Below are 24,687 nucleotides of genomic sequence, written 5' to 3'. Positions count from 1 at the left end.
TTCCCGTACAGCAGTCGTTCTGCTTGCAGTGAAAACAAAGCAAACAAACCTATGAGCTGCTGCATGCATGTTATTCTTTATTGTTGATAGCATTTTTATTTAATCTCACTTATATTTTCAAACATGCCAGCTTGTGCAGCATACAGGTGAACACACAAGAAATATAATAACAGAATAACTTTTCAGAGGTAGAGTAGTAATTTGTTTTAAATCATAATCAGTGTGTTATTTGGAGAGGCTGGTTATAGGGACACCTTAGCATGTGCTATATTCGTGCAGAGATTTTTTTTCTCCTGGTAGAGCCCCTGAAACATACATCATGTTATGAGAATCAGGTGCTCAACAGCCAGAGTTTCTATTTATTTATTTTTTGTTACATTTGTACCCCGCGCTTTCCCACTCATAGCAGGCTCAAGGAGCTGCCTGTGCCTGAAGTGGGAATTGAATTCAGTTCCCCAGGACCAAAGTCCACCACCCTAAGCACTAGGCCACTCCTCATGGCACTTATATCCCACATTAAATCTTTTTTTTTTCCCTGTGCCTAGATCAAAAGAGAAAGATGGTTTGTGGGAACTTGCTTCTTTTGTTTTGTGGAATGCAGTAGTATGTTATAAAAATGCTCTTAATATTATTACTACTATTTAAAAGAAGGATATTAAACAATGAGGGCAGAGTTACCTTCATGCAGAATTCCAGTGTCAGCCTAAATGTGTCAACATTTTCCAGTTGTGTGATATATATTTATTTTTCAAGTCAGTTTTGAACAGCATTTTCTCAGTTATTACCCAAATGCAAACATAATTATAATATAAGTTTTGGATGTTATTGTATATTATTCTGTCTCACTGTATTTCTAGTTTTGGCACAGTATAAGTCATCACAAGGACAAAATATAAGACAACCACTGGACTGCATTAGCGGCTTATAGCCTATTTAGTTATGTTTAAACAAATGAGAGAAATGCATGAATGAAAATATTTTTTATTATTTTGACTTATGAAAACTACTTGTCCCTGAAACATGCTCAAAACAGAATCCATTTGTACATATAAAATAAATGAGATGAAGAGGTGATTACATGTGCACCAATGAAAGGAGAGTTTCATTTTACTTCCAATCTTTATAACACCAAGCTTCCCAAGGCAGATTACAACAGTTAAGATGAACATATCAGTAAACAGGATATCCTCAATGAAATTTGGCCATATATTACAGTATTCATTGTATAGAACAGTGCAGAAAAATGAGCACAAAATACAGCCTTTATTAGTGCTGTTTCCACCAGCTCCACTAATTTTTGAAACCCACCTCTTCAATGTTGCCTTCGGCACTTAACCACTACACCTCTATTCAGGAAATCTTGACTGCCCCCACGCCCACCTTGACATTTCATCCTTTAGATTGTAAGCTCCTTCGAGCAGGGACTGTCCTTCTTTGTTAAACTTGTTCAGCGCTGCGTAACCCTAGTAGCGCTCTAGAAATGTTAAGTAGTAGTAGTAAGCTGTTTTAGTGATAGTCAGTGTAGATTTCATTATATTTATAGCTACACATGGGACGCTTACAGCGCTGCGTATGCCTTGTAGCGCTATAGAAATGATAAGGACTAGAAGTAGTAAATAATTAAAAATGTCCTCCACCTTTTATGGCACTGCCTATCCTACTTGACCAGCTTTTGACATGCATAGCAGTCCGTTATTTCTAATAATCTTTTACTATTGCTTTCAATAGCGTTTGCTATTGTTTTGGGTACTTGTGACTCCGCCTACTGGCTTGAACCCCTTAGCCTCATAGTCTTTCTCCAGTTCTCAATCTAACTTCCTTGCACAAAATGGGCCAAGCACGCACCTGTCCTGTCTTATGAACCTCCTTGTTCCAAATCTTACCCGAAAAATTTCTGGTATAGGCTGGTGCTGAGGACCAAAGAGACGGCACCTGTAGGAAGGAGTGTCACTAAATCTGCCACTTGGTGAACCGGAAATTATTCTGCATGAGCTGGAAGTTGTCCTCTATTTCCGTAAACAGGATGGAAAAAGCTTTAGTTTAGTTCGAATTCTATTGGTCATGGCAGGGACTGCGCTGAAGAGGTTGATGGCGGAATATAAACGTGAGTATCTAAAACTAACTGGACAATGCAGGAGTTAAAGAGAGACAAGAATTAGGTTGGTATTGTTAAGGTAATCTAGTTGTTATATTTTAGCGTGCAAACTAAAGGGAGGTTTGTTTGAGGATCGTTGCTCAAATCTTTCACCTGTTCGCTGCCGAGGGTTATCTTCAGCGAGTTTCAGGCCCGATTTGGTGTTTAGGTTCCTCAGACTAGATTCCCGTGCTTGGATTGGCCCGATTGTTTTGTACCATATACCACCAGTCATTTTCAGAGATGTCAAGTTACCCATTCCAGGAGGGAGATTTTTTTTGGTCTGTCCTGGTTTTAAACTTGTATCCGAAAGCAGTGTAGTATTTGTAGTCCATGATTCTATCGATTGAGATCAGTGCTGCAGGTCCCATAATGCACCAGGAGGAGGCTGGCAGAAATCCAGGACAGGCCAAAATGTCTCCCTCCTGGAATGGGTAACTTGGCAGCTCTGCATTTTAGTATATAAATCTATGATAAATGTACTAGCTTCTTGAGAACTGAACTGAAAAACCCTTTCTGAGCTTGAATAAATCATTTTATTTTGAGTGTTTATAACCATAAGAGTTTTAATTGTTATACCTTTCTTTTTTGGCTGTCTTGTCGCCTTCTCTCTCATCTCTCTCACAATCTCCTCTTTTCCTGTGCCTTCTCTCATTCTATCCTTCTTCCCCCATCTTTGTCTTGTTGCTTCTAGATTGTACTTATTTCTTTCAGTTAGAGTGGTGGGGTTAGTTATGCAGAGTGAGTGACCAAGGAGGTTAGAGTGGTGGGGTTAGTTAGGCAGAGTGACCAGGGAGGCTAGATTGAGAACAGGAGATGGATGGTACAGTGCTATCTAGTCCATTATATCAGTTGAAGCCGGTAGGCAGAGGTTGCTGCCACACTGGTTTATACAAAACAATTGCAAACGCTATTGAAAACAATAGCAAAAGATTATTAGAAATAACGGACTGTCTATGCGTGGTCCATCTGTAAAAAGTCAAAACATGTTCCAGTTGGATAGACAGTGCCTTAAAAGGTGGAGGACAAAAGATTTCTATAAACTTATTTGACAGCTTTGTAATGTGTTTGAAAGCTTCCCATATGTAGATATAAATATCATGAAATAAAAACTGAATATCACTAAAACAGCTTTAAAAATTATTGTAGTACTAATAAAGGCTGTATTTTGTGCTCATTTCACAATACAGTAATACAATGCCAAATTTCACTGAGGATATCCTGTTTACAGATGGGTTCATTTTAACTGTTGTAATCTGCCTTGGGAAGCCTGGTGTTAAAGCTTGAAAGTAAAATTAAACTTTCTTTTCATTGGGGCACATGAAATCACATCTTCACTTCATCTCTTTTGTACAAATGGATTACTCTGTTTTGAGCATATTTCAGGGTAGGGACAAGTGTATTTCATAAGTAAAATCAATAAAAAATAAATATTTTTTTTTATGCAGATCTTTCATTTGTTTAAACATAACTAAATGGCCTTTAAGTCCCTAATGCAGTCCATTGGTTTTCTTATATTTTGTCCTCGTGATGACTTATACAGTGCCAAAACTGGAATACAGTGAGACAGAATAATAGAGTTCAAGTAACACCCCAAATTTATTTTTTATGTTTTTAATCATCTTTACTCAAAGTGCAACATGTTGGTTGATAAGCTTCATACAGAACAAGAAAAAACAGTGAACCCTCCAACATGGCACAATAAAAACTTTTACAGAGAACATACCCCAAGAACCCTTCCCCTCCTGTATTCCCCTCCCTCCCTATAAGCCCACCCAACTGTTTCCACTCACCAAAATAACACAACAGATGTACAGATAAGTAGGACCCAAAGCAGTACAAAACAAGTAAAGTTCTATACCACTCAGGATTCCGTATATTTCTGTCATATTCAAGCTGAAGAGCCCTAACCTCTTTAACTTTTTCTCATATGAAAGGAGTTCCATCCTCTTTATCATTTTGGTTGCCCTTCTTTGAACCTTTTCTAATTTCGCTATATCTTTTTTTTGAGGCATGCTGATCAGAATTGCATGTAATACTGAAGGTTAGGTTGCACCATGGAGCAATACAGAGGCATTATAATATTTTTAGTCTTATTTTCCATCCCTTTCCTAATAATTCCTAGCATCCTGCTTGCCTTTTTGGCCGCCATCACTGCACACTGGGCAGGAGATGTCTGCAAATTGTCTATGTTGACAGCTAGATCATTTTCTTGGGTGCCGACTCCTAAGGTGGACCCTAGCATCAAGTAATTGATTTGGATTGTTGTTCTCAGTGTGCATCACTTTGTGTGTGTCCACATTAAATTTCATCTGCCTTTTGGATGCCCAGTCTTCGTTTCCTAAGGTCTTCCTGCAATTTTTCACAGTCCACATTTGTTTTAACAACTTTGAACAGTTTTGTGTCATCTGCAAATTTACTCACTTGTCATTCCAGTTTCCGGATCATTTATAAATGTGTTAAATTGCAGTGCTGCACTATTCACCCTCCTCCACTGAGAAAAATGGCCATTTAACACTACCCTCTGTTTTCCATCCATTAACCAGTTACAGAATCTCAGGAAACTGGATGCTCTGACCAGTAGAGTAACTGTAGCTTTCACTTCTTCAAAAAACAATCTTATGAAGGAGTCATGTAAAAGAAACAAAAAGGTGTCTCAACATATTTTTTGAATTCTTTATTTATAATTCAAAATAAGTTTACAAGTGAACATTTGGTTAAGCAACTCGGATAGGAATAAAGAAACACCATACTATACAGCAAATAATAAAAGGCAATGCACTCAATTTGTGTTAGATTTTGCTCACACCTTTTTCAGTAGTATCTCGAGGTGAGTTACATTCAGGTACACTGTGTATTTCCTTGTCCCTGGTGGATTCATATGTACCTGAGGCAATAGATGACGCCCAAGATTGAGGAGCAGCAGTGGGATTTGAGCCGGCCACCTCTGGATGTCAAGACACATTGAATATATTTGAATTATTGGCAATGTCTCTATCTATTAGTACTGAGAGAGCTACTTTGTTAGTATTATTTGTTTTGAACAGGATATGAATGCAGTGATGCGAATCTTTTTCCTTAATTCACAATCTCTTTTTTGAGGAAAAGGGATCTGGATGTACCCAGATGTCATAAGGCAAACCCAGGAGAGAAGAAGAAATTTCATGACAATGAGAGCTGAGACTTTGGCATTGGGTATATCCTTTTTATTAGCATATCCCTGTAAATGTGTAATGTTTTTTTTTTCTCTGGAACAACTGAGAGCCTTCCTTGACATGAAGAAAATGGTCACTGGAAATAACAAATTTTTTGAAGAGTTGGATTAGATTAGTTGTGAGGGTATAACATGTTAGGCCTTTTCCTTATTTTTTTCTTTATCTCCTTATCCTTTCAGATGCATTTTCTTAATTTATTTTAAAGTTTGTGCACATGAATGTTGTAGTAGTGGTAACTGTTTATGGGTTCATGTACTAATAGTATATGTGATCTGCCACAGGGCTCATGTTATTCCTGTGGACTCTGTCAGAAAGAATGCACTAACCTTTAGTAAATGACCCTTATTGAACAGAGATTATCTAGTTTGATTTTTCCTTTACGTTTACAGTTAAACAGAGAAAACATCTTTGCCGAACTGCAAGATTACGTTATCTTTGAATAGCACACAACCAAAAGTTATCTGGAATGATAGATTTAAACCGCATATGTGAACGACATTTCATAGAGTTCAACAGTATACTTCATAAACAATTTTTAAATATTAAAAATCTTTTTTTTCAACTTTTTTCAAATGGAGGAAAATGATCTCTGTAACTCACCGTGAGAACAAGTGATTTCTTAGGTTTCACTGTATTTACTTTCATCTGTCAAAACATATCCATATTTTTCTTTTTGTGTCACCAGACTTGATGTACTGTACTTATTTTATTTATATATATATATATATATATATATATATATATATATATATATATATATATGTGTGTGTGTGTGTGTCAGAGCAAAATGTTATGGTTTTCTGATATTTTAACTCTTCAAATAAAATAGAGCTATTAGAGTGCAGATAAATGCTCAATCTTTCCTCAACAATACACTCTTCAATATTCTACTAGTAAGATAATTGAATTGGAGGAAAAAGCCTCAAACACGGGAACTTTGGAAGGCTAAGTTCTTTGAAAATATGCCTCTGTTACTCTCTCCCCATCCCCTGAATTCAGCTTTGCCCTGTCTCATCTCCCTGTCCTCTCCCCCCTCCCGCTGGCGTACTCATTTTGCTCGTGTGCCGATTCCTTGTTTCTTCACCGTGGCTGTAGCGGCAGCAATTAAAAGACAGGCACAGGGACGTTCCCCTCTGCGTGCTGGCTCTGTCGGACCCAGAAACAAGAAGTTAGTTATAGATGGTCTGGAGCTCTTGCGCTGATCCCCTGCTTCTCTCTTCACTGTGGCTGTAGTGGCAGCAAGCAAAACACAGGCGCAGGGATGTTCCCCTCTGCGTGCTGCTGGCTCTGCTGGACCCAGCCACGGTGAAGAGAGAAGCAAGGGATCAGCACACGAGCTCCAGACCATCTAAAATGAGTAAGCCAGGGGGAGAGGGCAGGGAGACAAGACAGAGCAAAGCTGGATATGGGAGCCAGTGGAAGAGACAGGTCAACTCAGGATATGTGGGATGAGGAAAGACAGGCAATGCAGGATGTGGGGATGAGGGAGTGAAGAGAGACAGAGCAGTGCACACTATGGAGAGGGGAAAAATGGGGCAATGCAGGATATAGGGGAGATAAGGCAATAATAGATGGTTGGGGTGGGGAGAGAGAGAGGTGGGGCAGTGAGGGATGATGGTTTTGTTTTTTGGTAGTGGTGGTTGGGGGGAAAGGAGAGTCGGAGTGATGGTAGATGGTCGGGGGAGATGTGGGACCGAGAGACAGAGTAATGTTGGATGGTGATAATGTTTGAGAGGGAAGAGATGGATGATACTGAAAAGTGTGGGGGTGGGGGGTGGGAGAGAGATAGAGAGGGGATGCTGGATGGTGAGAGGAAAGAGAGAGATGGGTCGATGATGGAGAGAGAGGAGCAATGCTGGATGGTTAGGAAAAGAGGGAGAGAGGGATTATGCTGGATGGCAGGGGAAGAGAGGGATAGATATGGAAATGGGGGATGAAAGGAAAAAAAAGAAGGGAGATGGTGGGCATGAACAGAAGGCAAGAGAGGAGAAATGCACATAGATGGCAGGGAAAGGAAGAGAAGAGAGAAGGAAGGATTTGCAGCCCATGGATAGAGGGAAAGGGAAGAGTTGGAAACTAGACATGAGAAGTATGCAGAAAAATGGAATAAAGCTGGACATGAAAATGGATATAGGGCAGGGAGTGAAGAAGAAAGGAGCAGAGAAAAGGTACAGTGAATGGACAGGAGGTCTTGGAAACAGAGTTAAGAGCACAGAGACAGGGAACAAGATGATTAGAAAAATAAAATCACCAGACCACAAAGGTAAGAAAAATGATTTTATTTTCAGTTTAGTAATTGAAACATGTCAGTTCTGAGAATTTACTTCTTGCTGTCTATATTTTGTACTGAGGAAATGCAGAGTGGAGATGTTTTATGCAATTAATTGTGCGATCCAAAATTGGAATCGCGATCAGTCGTGCAATTAAAAGTTTTAAGCAATGGATGGCCCTAGATGGTATACATCCCAAATACTAATAGAATTGAAAAATAAAACTTGCAGAGCTAATATGTAATTTAACTTTAAAATCAAGCATGATACCGGAAGATTGGAAGGCAGCCAATTTAACACTACATATTGTTGGTTAAAAACTGGTCAAAAGATAGAAAACGGAGTAGGGTTAAAGGTCCGTATTCTCAATGGAGATAGTGGGTTTCCCCGGGGGTCTGTGCTGGGACCGCTGCTTTTTAACATCTCCAATTCGTTTTAAATTTACTATGTAGCTTCATTTCGTGCCCCCTAGTCCTAGTATTTTTGGAAAGAGTAAACAAGTGATTCATGTCTACCCATTCCACTCCACTCATTATTTTATAGACCGCTATCATATCTCCCCTCAGCCGTCTTTTCTCCAAGCTAAAGAGCCCTAGCCACTTTAGCCTTACCTCATAGGGAAGTCATCCCATGTTCTGTATGATTTTCGTCGCCCTTCTCTGTACCTTTTCTAATTCCACTATATCTTTTCTGAGATGCAGTGAACAGAATTGAACACAGTATTCGAGATGCAGTCACACCATGGTGCAATACAATGTCATTATAACATCCTCATAGCTACGTCATGCAAGGTTCCACGTTAGGAGTTATGGACCAAGAAAGGGATCTGGGTCTCGTCGTCGATAATACACTGAAACCTTCTGCTCGGTGTGCTGCTTCGGCTAGGAAAGCGAATAGAATGTTGGGTATTATTAGGAAAGGTATGGAAAACAGGGGTGAGGATGTTATAATGCCGTTGTATCGCTCCATGATGCGACCACACCTTGAGTATTGTGTTCAATTCTGGTCGCCGTATCTCAAGAAAGATATAGTAGAATTGGAAAAGGTGCAGCGAAGGGCGACCAAAATGATAGCGGGGATGGGACGACTTCCTTATGAAGAAAGACTAAGGACAAAAGTCTGCACTTTTGTCCTTTAGATTGTAAGCTCCTTAAGCAGGGACTGTCCTTCTTTGTTAAATTGTACAGTGCTGCGTAACCCTGGTAGCGCTTTAGAAATGTTAATTAGTAGTAGTAGGCTAGGGCTTTTTAGCTTGGAGAAGAGATGGCTGACGGGAGACATGATAGAGGTATATAAAATAATGAGTGGAATGGAACAGGTGGATGTGAAGCGTCTGTTCACACTTTACAAAAATACTAGGACTAGGGGGCATGCGATGAAACTACAGTGTAGTAAATTTAAAACAAATCGGAGAAAATGTTTCTTCACCCAATGCATAATTAAACTCTGGAATTCGTTGCCGGAGAACGTGGTGAAGGCGGGTAGCTTAGCAGAGTTTAAAAAGGAGTTAGACGGTTTCCTAAAGGACAAGTCCATAAACCACTACTAAATGGACTTGGGAAAAATCCACAATTCCAGGAATAACATGTATAGAATGTTTGTACGTTTGGGAAGCTCGCCAGGTGCCCTTGGCCTGGATTGGCCGCTGTCGTGGACAGGATGCTGGGCTCGATGGACCCTTGGTCTTTTCCCAGTGTGGCATTATTTATGTACTTATGTGAATTCAAGTTTTATCTTGTGAACCTTATTGTGAAATTAATCAGGCAAAGTCTGGGGAGAAAGTGAAGGGGGAGTTGGAGGAGAAGGTGCTTTGAGGAGAGAGTTAAGTATGGCAAAGAGACGTTTAGGGTTTGAACCAATAGAGTTAGTCAATTGGATGTAGTAGTCCTGCTTGGCAAGTTGGAGAGCAGACTGGAAGGAGGTCAGCAAGAACTTGAAGTGTATGAAGTCAGCATGGGCACAAGATTTAAGCCGGAGGCCCACTCTACCAATCCTCTTACCCCTACCTCCTTTTCTTCCTTTTCCGAAATCACTGAAGAAGAAACTTTACTTCTTCAATCCTCAAAACTAACCACCTGCTCCTCTGACCCTAATCCCACTCACCTACTCAACACTATCTCTCCTGCCGTCACCCCTTTCATCTGTCATATCCTCAATCTTTCACTTTCCACTGCGACTGTCCCTGATGCCTTTAAGTATGCCGTAGTCATCCCACTCCTCAAAAAGCCTTCTCTGGATCCTACCTCTCCTTCCAACTATCGCCCTATCTCCCTCCTTCCTTTCTTATCCAAGTTACTAGAATGTGCTGTCCACCGTCGCTGCCTCGACATTCTTTCTTCTCAACCTATTCTTGATCCACTCCAATCTAGCTTGTCCCCTTCATTCAACTGAAACAGCACTTACTAAAGTCTCCAATGATCTATTCCTGGCTAAATACAAAAGGCTCTATTCTATCCTCCTCCTTTCGATCTTTCTGCTGCCTTTGTTACTGTTGATCACAGCCTACTCCTTGACACGCTGTCCTCACTTGGATTTCGGAATTCTGCGCTCTCCTGGTTCTCTTCTTATCTCTCACAGCGTACTTTTAGTGTATTCTTTGGTGGTTCCTCCTCTTCCTCTATCCCGCTGTAAGTGGGTGTACCTCAGGGATCTGTGCTAGGATCTATCCTGTTCTTCATCTATATTTCCTCCCTTGGTGCTTTGATCTCATACACGGCTTTCAGTATCATCTTTACGCTGATGACTCCCAGATCTACCTCTCCACACCAGTAATCTTGGCAGAAATCCAGTCCAAGGTATCTGCCTGCCTCTCTGACATTGCTACCTGGATGTTTGACCGCCACCTGAAACTCAATAGGTCCAAAACTGAACTCCTTATCTTCCCTCCTAAACCAACCTCTCCCCTTCCCCCATTCTCTATTTCTGTCGACAACACGCTCATTCTTCCTGTCTCGTCTGCTCGCATCCTTGGAGTCATCTTCGAGTCCTCCCTCTCCTTCTCTGCCCATATTCAACAGATTGCTAAAACCTGTCGTTTCTTCCTTTATAACATCGCCAAAATTCACCCTTCCCTTTCTGAACATGCTATCAGAACCCTCATCCAAACTCTCATCACCTCTCGCTTAGACTACTGCAACTTGATTCTCTCAGGTCTTCCAGTCAGCCATCTCTCTCCAATCTGTTCAAAACTCTGCCGCACGACTAATATTTCGCCAAAGTCGTTATGCCCATATCAGCCCTCTCCTGAAATCACTTCACTGGCTCCCTATCCGTTTCCTTATACAATTCAAGCTCCTCTTGTTGACCTATAAGAGCATTCACTCTGGAGCCCCTCACTACCTCTCCACCCTCATCTCTCCCTACACTCCTTCCCTAGAACTGCATTCACTAGGCAAATCTCTCCTAATTGCACCCTTCTCCTCCATCGCTAACTCCAGACTCCGCTTCTTCTATCTCGCCGCACCTTATGCCTGGAATAGGCTTCCTTAGCAATTACGTCTAGCTCCATCCCTGGCTACCTTCAAATCCGGGCTAAAGGCCTACCTGTTTGATGCTGCTTTTGACTCCTGACTTGTAACTTTTATCTTATCCTTATGTGTCCTTCTGTATGTCCAGGGGTGTGCTGGTAAATTGTTAACAGTGGGCTCTTTCTCGCCAGCAAAGTAAAAGAGAATTCAGGAGGGACCCAAGCCCACATTTTGGGATCCATTTGTTAAAGTAGCCATGGAGAACCGGCTCCCAAAATTCTTAAAAACTTAACAAACGGCTCATGAGAGCCTGCTCCAGCACACCACTGTGTATGTCCTTCCCTTCTCCTTCTTGGTCCTGTCTGTCTGTCCTGATTTAGATTGTAAGCTCTTTTGAGCAGGGACTGTCTTCTTCATGTTCAATTGTAAAGCGCTGCGTACGACTGGTAGCGCTATAGAAGTGATTTATAGTAGTAGTAGTACTTATGTACTTTCTTAATAATGCCTAACATTCTGTTTGCTTTCTTAGCCGCTGCCGCCGCCGCACACTGAGCAGAGAGTTTCAACGTATCATCAACAATGATGCCTAGATCCCTTTCCTGATCGGTGACTTGTAACGTGGAACCTTGCGTTACGTAGCTATAATTTGAGCTTCTCTTTCCCACATGCATCACTTTGCACTTGCTCACATTAAACGTCATCTGCCATTTAGATGCCCAATCTCGTAAGGTCCTTTTGTAATTTTTCACAATCCTCTTGCGATTTAATAACTTTGTGTCATCAGCAAATTTAATTACCTCACTAGTTACTCCCATCTCTAGATCATTTATAAATATGTTAAAAAGCAGGGGTCCCAGCACAGACCTCTGGGGAACCCCTCTATCTACCCTTCTCCATTGAGATTACTGACCATTTAACCCTACTCTCTGTTTTCTTTTAACCAGTTTTTAATCAACAATAGGACACACTCTCCTATCCCATGACTCTCCAGTTTCCTCTGGAGTTTTTCATGAGGTACATTGTCAAATGCCTTTTGAAAATCCAGATACATAATATCAACCTGCTCACCCCTTCAAAGAAATGTAGTAGATTGGGGAGGCAATATTTCCCTTCACCAAATCCATATTAGCTTTGTTTCATTAATCCATGCTTTTGAATATGCTGTGTAATTTTGTTCTTTTATAACCAACGTCAGACTCACCAGTCTATAATTTCCCAGATCTCCGCTGGAACCTTTAAAAAAAAAAAAATCAGTGTTACATTGGCCACCCTCCAATCTTCCGGTTCCACGCTTGATTTTAAAGATAAATTACATATTACTAACAATAGTTCATCAAGTTCCTTTTTTCAATTCTATCAGTACTCTGGAATGAATACTATCCGGTCCAGGAGATTTGCTACTCTTCAATTTGTCAAATTGCGCCATTACATCCTACAGGTTTATAGAGATTTCATTCAGTTTCTCTGACTCGTCAGTTTTGAATGCCATTTCTGGCACAGGTATCTCTCCCAAATCTTCCTCTGTGTAGACCAAAGCAAAGAATTCATTTAATCTCTCCGCTATGGCTTTGTCTCACTTGATTGTCCATTTTACCCCTTGGTCATCTAGCGGTCCAACCGCTTTTGCTGACTTCTTGCTTTTAATATACCCCTGTGGGCCAGCACTTTACAAAACCAGATCACTGTACCAGTGACTTCATAGTAAGAACCCTGAAACGTAACTTTAAAACAATGCAGGAAAGTAAGACCTTTGAAGTCAGAATGATTGAATATTTTGACACCCAACAGACAGGACTTAACAAAGATCTGGGTTTTCTAGCCTATTATAAACCATAAAGTTGTATTGCTATGTTTATCACCCTCCTCTCACGTATCCACCCCTATCCTGTTAAGACTATCTCTGAAATGCTTTGACGTTTCCATGCATACCTTCTACCCCATTCCCACCCTGTTAGACTGTCAATAAAATGCTTGGAAGTTTTTCTTATATATACTGTCATCTACCACATTTGCTTATTTCCGATCTGACGAAGAAGGGCAACCTTCGAAAGCTAATCAAGAAATGTATTAAGTTATGTCCAATAAAAAAGGTATCATCTTATTTTCTTTTCAATGTTTTATTTTGTTTGATTTCTATTAATATACCTAAAAAATGTCTACTATGGGGCTCATTTTCAAAACATTTTCAAAGCATAGAACCTATGGAACTTTGTAAGTCTAAGTGCTTTGAAAATACACCTATATGTGTCCCTCTTTGCCTTCCTTGTCAGCACCCATTATTATTGTGTTCCCCAGTTTGTTAGTGTTCCTAATTTCTGATAACATTTCTACATCGTTTGTTCATCCTGGCCTGGTGGACGGTAGTACACTCCTTTCGCATGGAATTTCAATCCATAGGGATTCCAAGATGTGTTTTATTTTTTGCAGAATTTTCAATCTATTTGATTCAAGGCCCTCCTTAACATACAATTCTACCCCTCCACCAATTCAATCCACCCTGTCACTATGATATAATTTGTACCCCAGTATGACAGTGTCCCACTGGTTATCATCCTTCCACCTGGTCTCAGAGATGCCTATTATATCTAATTTTTCATTTAGTGCAGTATATTCTAACTCTCCCATCTAATTTCTTAGGCTTCTGGCATTCACATATAGACATTTCAAGCTGTTTGTTGTTCCTATTTAAAACTTTCTCAGTAGTTGACAGTGTTAATTTGCAATCTTTTTTGTCTGATTTTTATTTAAGGACACCTGATCTACTATGGTCTCTTTTGTAACCTTGCTATCGGGATACCCTGTCTTCCCTGTTTTGGTGATATCTTTGAAAGATACCGTGTTCCAAACCATGTGTTTTTGAACGACACTCAGCCTTCTCCCAGGTTCTAAGTTAAAAGCTGCTCTAGCTCCTTTTTAAATGCCGATGCCAGCAGCCTGGTCCCACCCTGATTAAGGTGGAGCCCATCCTTCCGAAATAGGCTCCCCCTTCTCCAGAATGTTGCCCATTTCCTTACAAATCTAAAACCCTCCTTCCTGCACCATTGCCTCATCCACACATTGAGAATCCGGAGCTCTGCCTGTCTCTTGGGCCTTTCGCGTGGAACGGATAGCACTTCGGAAAATGCTATCCTAGAGCTTCTGGATTTGAGCTTTCTACAAAAGAGCTGGATGAAGTGGTAAAAACAGTTAATGTAGCTAGATTTTAAAAAGTTTTATTTTTAGACAAATTCCTGGAGGAAAAGTCTATAAACTGTTATTAAGCTAGGCCTAAGGGAAGCCACTGCTTCTTCCTGAGTTGAGGTAGCATGGATTCTTGCTACTTCTGGGGCTTTACATGTACTTGTGACTGGACTGGCCATTGTTGGCAACTCCTATTATTTTGTTGCTATTTGTTCGGATTTATTATGTTTTTATTATGCCTTATTTCTGCTTGTGACATCGGACAGGGAATTGTTTTATATTATGAAGATATGCTTCCTAATTCTATAATCTTGTATGTCCATTTTTACACTTAGGGTGCAAAATTGTGTGCCCAGGTTATAGAAAACTGCCAGTTATGCCTGTATCTTAATTGTTAAATTAGGCACTAATTGAAGTTAATTGGCTACAATAGGAATTGGCACTAATTTGCATTTATACGCGTAACTGCACTTAGTATTCTATAACCTTAGCACATAATTTTTTGTTAGTGTGCATTTGCTGGGGAGTGGGGGGAGGGGGATGGGGGCGAGGCATGGTCAGGTCAGAGGCATGCCTAGCACATATGTGTGCAGGTGCAGGTTATCGATGGGTAATTGACAGTATTCTGTGTGACAGAAGTTAGACGTGAACATTTATACCAGTCATTGATCTAGCATAAGGGCTCGTACCTAACTGCCATTATAGAGTTAGGCACTTTAGGCACTAACTTTAGGTGACCTTTTGAGAACTACCCCCATTGTGCTCAGCATGAACCCTGCACATCATTTCCTCTGAGCAGTAACTGAAATGATAAAAAAGTGAGTTTCACTAAAAAAAAAAAAAAAAAAAAGGAAACCCAAAACAAACAAGATTAGATGTGTCTTAAGAAATTTAAGGCAAATTGACTGCGACTTTTCATCTTGTACTTTTTGGAAGTGACTTTTTATAAGATTTATTCACTGAAAGTCTTTTTGGATTTATAGCAGTAGTTTGCTATTTATTATTACTACTACTACTACTACTACTACTATTTATTACATGGTATTAAAAGTAATTCAAGTTGAAAATAAGTAATTCTTGGTTTGAAAGTCACAAAATTGATATTTCACCCTGTTTTGTACGTCAGAGTTTATGCCGAAAAAAGTGACTGGTGCTGACTTGAGGGCCCTTTTACAAAGCAGCCGTAAGCCCACTGAGGGCTTACCACCTGCCAGTCTGGAGCTACCGCTGGCCCAACACGGGCACCGATGGTAGTTCCATCCCCAGTGCACACCATTTCCTGAAGTAGGGAAAATAGGTCTCTTATTTTTTAGCGTGGCAGTTACCTGGTGCTAATCGGCAGTGCTGTGTGCTGCCTGGTTACCGCCAGGTTAGTGTGGGAGCCCTTACTGCCACCTCAATGGGTGGCAAGTGCTTCTCCCCCCCCCCCCCCCCCCAACCATATGGCCATGTGGTAAGTGAAATCTTTCTGCAGGGCCATATCTTTTTTTCGGCCTTGTTTTCCTCTGCAGTAAAAAGGGCCTCAGCCCGCGGCAAAAACAGCCCCCGCTGCTAGTGCAGGACCCTTTTTACCACAGCTTAGAATCCAAGGGGCCCTTTTACTATCTCATTTAGGTTGTGCATTACTGCTGTACACCACCAGGTGGTGGAACAGTACAACATTTACACTGATATAGATTTTAGATCTCTAAAATCAAGATATAGGGGCTTCCCAGAGTTTGTATGGTATCCACAGCAGTGTCACATGAAGCATGCAGCTGCTTCCCAGTTTGTGCTATAGTTCTAGGATAATAGTGCTTTTTCCAGCTACCAAGACCTGATACAGTTGGGAAGGGCTGCTAGGTGTGAGCTCTGTTATAAAAACTACCATCTGACTGCACCTGCTTGTCGGATGAAACACAAAGGCAGGGTTGGGCTGGGCTACTTACCTGGATGGGTGACCATCCAGGGAAAGCAAAGGGTAGTGTGGCTGCATAGTTTAGTTGGCCACACTGCCTTGATTGCTCTTGCTCGTCAATTGAAAAACTACTGTGAGGCACTTCACAATTCTGTGTTGGTATTGCCTACTAGTATTTTATTTCCAATTTTATATTTAACCTGCATAAAGAAGCCCCCCCCCCCCCTTTCTAGAATGCTAAGGAAAAATTATTTTTTTTTCTTCTTCAAATCCACCCTAAAAGCCCTTCTTTTGAGGCTGTTTTTACCTCGTAACCCCTTCCCTTATTTACCTGTTCAGTACCTGTGTCGTTTAAGTCATTCCCATAAAAAATGTAACCCCTTATTTGTTCTATTTGTGTGTCCTGAATAGATTGAAAACTCTGTGAAGGATCGTTTTATATATTTGGGTAAAGCATATCTAGTAATGTTATACGGTGTGTTAAAAAAAACCAAAGCTTGTTTTCTGCATAACTGCCAAAACTTGATCAACTTTAGTAAAAATTTGGGATATATGATCCTGAATAAATTTGCAATAAGCCTACATTCACACCAGCCATCTCACCTAAATGACGCCACCACTACCACCTAGGGATTATCGTCATGATGTACGTAGATGCTATTTTGCTTTAAACATAAACAGTTGCTGTACTTTTCAGTCGGGAGGATCTGATCCTTATTAAAAATTTGTATCTGGAGAAATGTTATGGTTCTTATAAACTGGTGCAAGAGTTTCCAGAAAAGAGATGGAAGAGGATAAGTGTAGAATATGTTTTGAAGAAAATTGCAAGAAGCAGGCTCAACTGATTGTCAAGTCAAGAAGCAGCAAGGCCTGATCAGTTCACACCGAAGGAAACATTGCAACACTTCAGGTGAGGTGGCCGGTGCGAGTGTAGGCTTATTGCAGATGTATTCAGGATGATATATCCCAAATGTTACTGAAATTGGTCAAGTTTTGACAAGAGTTATGCAAAACACAAGCTTTGTATAGCTTTTTTTTTTTAAACCAAGTGTACAAATAAGAAGTAATAGTAGTAAAGTGTTGTGCACATGAATGGGTTGTACTGTATCTATCAGTGAATCTGCAGATAGCAAGGATCTCCTTGGAATACTGCAGGAAGTCTGGGAAAGCAGGGAGAGGTGAGAGAGATGCTGGCAGTCTCAGAAACTCATTGATGGGTTCTGCTTGAAGCTTAAATAATAACTATAGCTTTTAGTACTTGCTGGGAGAATAAGATCAGGTTAGACTTCAGAGCTGAAGTACTGTATGTTGTAGGAAGAGGGCAATCAATTTAATATACTGCCTTCTTGTGGTACAGTCAAAGCGGTTAGTGAGTCTTGATGTGCATAAACTGTAAGTGGAACTGAAGGTGTTATTGAACAAATGACATTTTGATCAGATAGTCTTTTTTAGAAAGTATACATATAACTAGCGGCAGGTTGGAGGGCCTTGGAGCATGAAAAGCAGTGGCGTAGCCAAGGGTGGGCCTGCCCACACACTTTGGGCTCGGGCCCACCCACTAGCAGCATACCTATGATGTGGCTGGCAGGGATGCTCAAGCCCCACCAGCTGAAAACTCCCAACAACTATCCCTCCTGCATACCTTGTAAATAGCAGATCTTTGCCTGCAGTGAGCAGCGACTGATACATACTGCTCGCACCAGTCCCACAGCCTTCCCTCTGATGTATTCCTGCCTATGCAGAAACAGGAAGTTGTATCAGAGAGAAGGCTGTGGGGCCAACATGAGCAGTGTGTATTAGTTGCTGCTTGCCGCCGGTGAAAATCTGCTATTTAAAAGGTATGCAGGTGAGAAAGGGAGAGAAAAACCGGCAATGAGATTATTAGCCAATTACATATACAGAAAAATAAAGCAACTTGCTCAGAATCACAAAGATTAAAAAGGTAGAGGAGCTCAAAGCCCACCTCTTCAGTGTCGTCTTCGACACCTAACCACTACACCTCTATTCAGGAAATCTTGACTGCCCCAACTTGACATTTCGTTCTTTAGATTGTAAGCTCCTTCGAGCAGGGACTGTCCTTCTTTGTTAAACTGTACAGCGCTGCATAACCCTAATAGTGCTCTAGAAATGTTAAGTAGTAGTAGTAGTAGTAAGTTCATATTACAGGGCTTCTCCTACTTTTGTGCTCTTACTATGACCCTGTACCTCATCTCTACAACCATTATGCCAAGCCATAGCTAATAGGGCGAGCTTGGTATAAGTGATGAGAAAATAGATTCAGTAATTTAAGCTCGAGTTCCATTCTAGCCCTGCTCCTTTAATTACTTAATGTCTGCAAATATTGGAAGTTCTGTATCTGGATAGATTAGTTGTATTCCTTCATTGAAAACTTACATTTTGCCAATGTGAACATTTTTGCTTTTGACCAAATTATTCTAACTGGATGTTAGTAATATATTCTCTCTCTCTCTCTCGGCTGGACTTCTACAGTACCAGTGAACTGTTATTTTTTTTATGTGAAATGAGAATGGGAGGAATCTCACGATCAGAATTCAAGTTAGCCGCTTAGCCAGTTTAGAGAATATAACGCGGGCCGTACCTGGTAGAGCTTGGAGCTTGTCTCTGCAGCTCCCAGTCACACTCCTTAGTGCCTATGGGTGAGGCTTTGGCTTTTTCCTGAGGGATCTTGCCAGAGGGGTGTGGGTCCCCCCCCCACCCCTTTTGCCCATTCACCCTAATAGAGTGTCTCTCCTATCCCTTTGCAGCTCCCAGGTGCCTAAATTGCCTGGGCGGCGTTATTCCCTGTTTTAGGGAATAAGGCTTTTTGCTGCTACTCTAACTTTAAGGGCTGTCTTAAAAAAAAAAAAAAAAGCACTAGCCACTAGGCCTCTCCTCCACTCCCAAGTATATTTTACTATGTATTTTTTAAATTATTCTAGACAGAGTAGTAGGTACTATGGGACCTGTTTCCTGGGCATTTTCCGTTAGAACTCGGGTACCCAACGAAAGAAAGGTGAAGAAAGAAGTTGTACTCAAGAAAACTTGAAGATCAGCTAAATCCTAAAGCTTATATGGAAAAGAAAGACCAAGATTAAGAAGTAGAGAAAAAAATAAGAAATAATACCCGTTTTGAAAAGTGGAATGGTGATACCTGAAAAACATAAAAATAGGCACAAGGCATCAAATTCCAAGGTTTGATGAATATTTTAACAGGTTTGTGTTTTAATTTATGGTAAAACAAATTTTACTTATCTGATACTGTATTGTTAGCCTTCTGTGAACTTCTTGATGAGATCTCACCTTTAGGATGTACGTACAACCTGTAAAAGATATAGGCATTCTTGCCTGAGTTATGGATAAATGTAGTTGTAAAGAAAGTGAAAATTAAATTTATTATGTGTGAAATTTACTTGCCTCTCAGTAATTTAGATTGTTTCTCTACTTATTCACAAGAATAGGTTGGTGTGGTTAGTTTTCTGTGTATATATCTTAACATCCGTTTTGGTGGTGTTCGTCTGAGTATCTGTTTAGGGTAAAGTAGTGAACATTTCACTCTTGGAGGTGACGGGGTTGATTTTTATTTAGAATTACAGGACTTGGTGGAATAAATAGGTGGTATTCAGTCAGTTTTTCAATGGAAGCTCAGTACAGAGACTGTGCTAATGGCCTTGCAAGATGAAACATGTGGTCATCTAGTTAAAGGAGAATGCAGTGTTCTTATTTTGTTTTATTTGATGTCTTCTCTTGATCTAGTTGATCACATATTGTATCGATACTGTGAGGAAATTAGGATAGTTGGCTAGGCTTTGGACTAGAGTAGATTTTTTTTTTTTTTTTTGTACAAAAATAGAAGGCACTAAAGGTGGTGAATAACTGTAGAAGTGATTTTGTGACATTTTCCTGTGGAGTTCCCCAGGGGTTCTGTATGTTATTCAATTCCCCTATAAGTCCTATAAGATTGGGCATGAAGGGATTTTTATATGCTGTGATGCTCACCTATTTATTATCCTTGGGTGTGACAAGGATGGCACCTTGGCTGGATTGATTGCCGGTTTGAAGTGATTGATGGAAAATAGCTTAATTCTGAATGTTCAAAAGACTGAATTTCTTTTATAGTAGGAGGTGTGGATGGAGGTTTGGTCCTGATGCGTATTAATTTACAGTGGGGGAGGTTTGTTGTGTTGAAACAAGTAAGGGACTTGGGTTGGTCTTGGAATCAGGAGTTTATGGGGGAGGTGCAGGTGGCCCAAACAGTTTGAGCAGTTCAGTACAATGCATCAGCTATGACCATTATTGCTTGTGGATCTGTTCAGGTTGGTTGTTTATTGCCTATACATTGGCTTGCCTAGATGGCTGCTTTGTCACCTCCAAGTGGCTCAGACTGTTGTAGCCAGGCTGATTTTTAAACAATTGACATGGATATCTGTACAGCCTGTAATGAAGACCCTTCATTGGTCACCTATGCATGCCTGGTTGCAGTTTAAAATTATGTCTAGCCTTTGAGGCATTGCATGGGGAGAGTCTGGCTTATCTGTCTAGGACATTGATTCCCTATGCGCCAAGTTGGCAAATAGGCTCGAGCCGGGGACATTTTTGGAAGTGCCTTCAGTGATGTATGTAGAGGTCTTTGCTATAGTGGTCCCAGTAATGTGGAACAAGTTGCCAGAGGAATTGCAAAAGGAAAAAGTTCTATAAAGCATTTAAAATATGGCTGTTCTCTAGATAAAAAACCAGGAGGAGAGATCTCTGTTAGGTTTGGAGCTTTGTTGGGGTGGAAAGGAGGGATTGTTCTATGTGTATTTGAGTTTTTAATCTTATGCACGGCTTCAATTGCTGCTTTTTAGGTTGTAGGTAATATAGAAAAATTAAGAATATAAACCAATACTGGCGACAGGCTTTCTGATAAGTGTTTGTAACCTTTCTTGTGCTAGTTTTTTTTTTTTTTTAATATAAATTCTGGTTGTTTTTTCACTATATATTATTTTGAAGATGTTTCATATTTTTTTCCTCCTTTTTATTTTGTTTTTGCTTTTTTTGTTATTTTGCCTTTTGCCTGAAGTTTGTTTGTTTTTTGACTGTTTTCACTTTTTCCCCATTTTGTATTTCTTTGTTTCCAGTTTTTTTCTCGTTTTGTAGCCCCTTTTTGATAGTGACTAACTTCTTCCATCTGGGGCCCAACCCACAGCAGTGTGATGTCTGCTTGCCTGGGTCCCTAGCAATGGAAATATATCTTCTGGTCCACAGTGAGCCACGTTTCAAACAGTTTTATGTGAAGAATTAGATGGAGGAGGAAATGAATTAGTGGCGGAAAGATACCCATGTTCCCTAGATACAAGTTTGCCTGTGAGAGGCTTGTGGCTTGTATAATAAAGGCTATCTCCTATTTTGTGTCGGTGGGGAAAAGTAGGGCCTAGAGGCCTTTTATATTAGAGTAATGTAGAAACTAAACTATGCCTCTCTAATTGTACTTATATGTCAAGCAGCCTGCATGAGAGAGAATGTAAAGGAAAGTAGATGGTTTGAATGTAGCCTAGTTGTGTATCACTGTTCTGTTATCACCACAGGTGGAAATATATTTTGAAAACTTGGGTAGATTTTTATGAGCAAGGGAGCATTCTTCAATATATATATATATTTTTTTTGTGATTGCTATTTTGTTTTGGTTTTTTTTTTTTTTTTCATATTTTGCTCTTTCTAGTTCAGTATTTTTATATTTTGTTTCTTTCCATGTTTTTTTTAATTATTATTTTTGTTTTTCTGAATTTTATGTGCCAAATTTTAGGCGCTAAGGTACCTGGCTTTTTCCACCCTGCCTTATCACCTTAAACCAATTTCAGCTGAGCCAATACTTTTGAAGACCAGGTTAAAGTAACTAAGTACTTATAAGTAAGTAGTTCTTATTCATGAAATGGAGCATAGGCATATGGGACAGGTGAGTTCCATATGCCACACATATATACCCAAATCAATCTGACCTAAAAATGAGTGAACCCCCCCCCCACCAAGATTGCTCATTGAAGAATGTCTCTGAAATTCACCAACCACCAGGAAGCCTAGGTTCCCAAACTTCTGATCGCTAGGTTGTGTGAAATTGAAGCTCATTTTCTTTTCTTTGAAAGAGAAAATCCCATACAGATATTGTACTTTGTAATCTTCAGACAGATTTATATTTCGTTCTTTACATCTAACAAAATTTCAGCAGGCTAAAGAGTGACCTGAAGTTGGCAGCTGAGCAGGTTGTGATTAGGTGATCCCACATGAAACAAAATGAGTGTTTTGGTGCATGGACCCAGCAGCAGGCTGGTGCCATTTAGGTTGAACAGATCTGCCTAGCAATTGTTCTTGCTTTTTCAAACATTATCATTTAATGTTTAACCTTGATCACAGTTTTTTTTTGAAATCCAAAACCTCACACCGTAGTAAGGGAACATGACTTACAGTGTTGGAAACTTGGATTAAATATTATGAAAGAAGAGAGAGATGATTGAAGCAAATAAGATCAGACTTCAGATGGTAGTTCTTAAAGATAGAGGTAATCAGTAGAAATAGAATAAAATAAAACAGGGTTTTTTATTGGACTAAATACATTTTTTGATTAGCTTTTGAAGGTAGCCCTTCTTCATCAGATCAGAAATAAGCAAATTTTGATAAGTAACTTATATATGCTGTTACTTATCAAAATTTGCTTATTTCTGATCTGATGAAGGGCTACCTTCGAAAGCTAATAAAAAAATGTATTAAGTTAGTCCAGTAAAAAAAGGTGGTATTTCTAGGTTTTATTTTATTCTATTTCTATTGATTTACCTTTAAAAGTGGACTAACACAGCTACCACATCTCTCTATTAAAGAGGAAAGAGCTGAACTGACCTGTATTAGGTCAGATATTGAGGTAAACTAGTGAGTGTGAGATTGTACAGATCTACAAGGCTGAAGTAATGTAGCATGGTAAACTCTATGCATGGTTTAGAGCCGGTCTGTATGTACTTTATCATGTATAGAGCTTAGTAAGAAATCTAACAAGGCGTCTGCACAAAAAGAAAAAAAATTGTTAATAAGAATCACTTTAGCAAACCGTCATTTAGGAGGGAAGTTTTCAGCATAGACTACTATTTAATACGTTTTTAAAAAATTGTTACCCTCCATTATTAGTATCTATGGGGCCCTTTTACTAAAGCACACTTAACATGCTGGGATGGATTTTACCACATTCAAAGCCCAGATCTAGAAGTGATGTTCCCTATATTTTCCTATTCAGGCAATATGTTAATGTTAGTGTTTTATGCTTGGAGCTAACACACTGTGAACATAGAGGCACTTAGTAGGAGGCAGTAAATGCCTATGCATTAACAGCACTGTTGGTTAATGAGCAATAAATCCAGTTCATTAACTGCAGGGAGCACTCTATGCCCATGGCTCCATCCAGTTATGCCTCTTAACAAAAACACCATTAACGAGTGACTTACTGCATGCTAATGGAGTTGTTAATGCAAAGACAAGTTAGCGCTCCCTTACGTTAGCTCTTACAATGCGTTAAACTGCACATGAACAGCTAATGGAGCTTAGTAAAAGGGCCCCACCGGTAGTTGTAAAATAGCATGTCTTAATGGTATTGATAACTATGCCCCTTAATCCTAGGGTCATGAAAGCATTAGGTATTGCCCCTGAATACAAAAAAAAAAAGTTTGCAGGAGCCCTAAAGGCTTAATGCAAGGCATTTTTCTGCTGGGATTTAAGTTTGGGTCTGAGGTGGAATAACGTGGCTAGCATTAATGTAGATTGTCATATCCCAGCATGAGTTGCTTTTGATTCTTTTTCCTGCTCGCCTGTCTCTCCTGGGTGAGGCAGGTGAGCAAGAAGTGCCCCCTCCATCCTCAGATTAACAAAATTGTGGCAAACCCCTCCTCCTTAACCTGCCATCTATTTAAAAAGTCTAGCAGCTGAGTGTACCCCTTTCCTAGCTCCAAGAAATGCCCACCAATCTCAGCGAGAGGAAGAGGATTATACCTCCCTGGAGGCTTAATGTTGTGCAGCTACAGACAGCAGTTAATTTATTCACTGGATCATGATCGATCTAGTCATTATCAGTAAAGAGCCAATCACCATTCAGTACTGATGTCATCCTGTACCAGACTTTTAACTGTAATCAGAAACTATTTATCACAATTAAAATGTTCAACATAGAACATTGCTTGAAACCAACCCTGGATCTAAATACAGCCATGATTTCTATTTCCAGTTTGACCCTGTCTCAACCTTATAGCTGTGATTTTATTAATTATGTCAGTGGTGTGCTGGAGCTGGCTCGCACTGGCTTGCAAGAGCCGTTTGTTAAATTTTTTAAACATTTTGTGAGCCGGTTGTTCAGGCAGGGCGAACCAGTTTGCCTCTCCTCCCCCGAGCTGCAGGGTCTCAGCACGTACCTGAAGGCAGCCACCCTGGTGGTCTAGTGAATTCTTCAGGTCAGGAAAGATCCCCAGTCTTTCCTGCCTGCTGCCGGCACTGATCCTCCTGCTGTAGCATGCTC

At 40.2% G+C, this 24,687-nt stretch overlaps 1 protein-coding gene across 1 annotated transcript in view; it reads left to right on the top strand.

Moving 5' to 3' along the window:
* The first annotated feature begins 1,989 nt into the window (after positions 1–1,989).
* The window catches only part of UBE2G2 (ubiquitin conjugating enzyme E2 G2), a 75,810-nt gene continuing 53,112 nt past the window's right edge, over positions 1,990–24,687 (top strand). Inside the window, exon 1 of the mRNA XM_030209943.1 lies at positions 1,990–2,104. Within this exon, the coding sequence (XP_030065803.1) occupies positions 2,062–2,104 (43 nt within the window). The 5' untranslated portion in view covers positions 1,990–2,061. The remainder of the gene's footprint in view (positions 2,105–24,687) is intronic.

This window comes from Microcaecilia unicolor, chromosome 7 (genome assembly GCF_901765095.1).
Source record: "Microcaecilia unicolor chromosome 7, aMicUni1.1, whole genome shotgun sequence".
Lineage (NCBI taxonomy): Eukaryota > Metazoa > Chordata > Amphibia > Gymnophiona > Siphonopidae > Microcaecilia > Microcaecilia unicolor.
The sequence above is the reverse complement of the archived record's forward strand: the minus strand, read 5'-3'. Positions and strand labels throughout refer to the sequence as shown.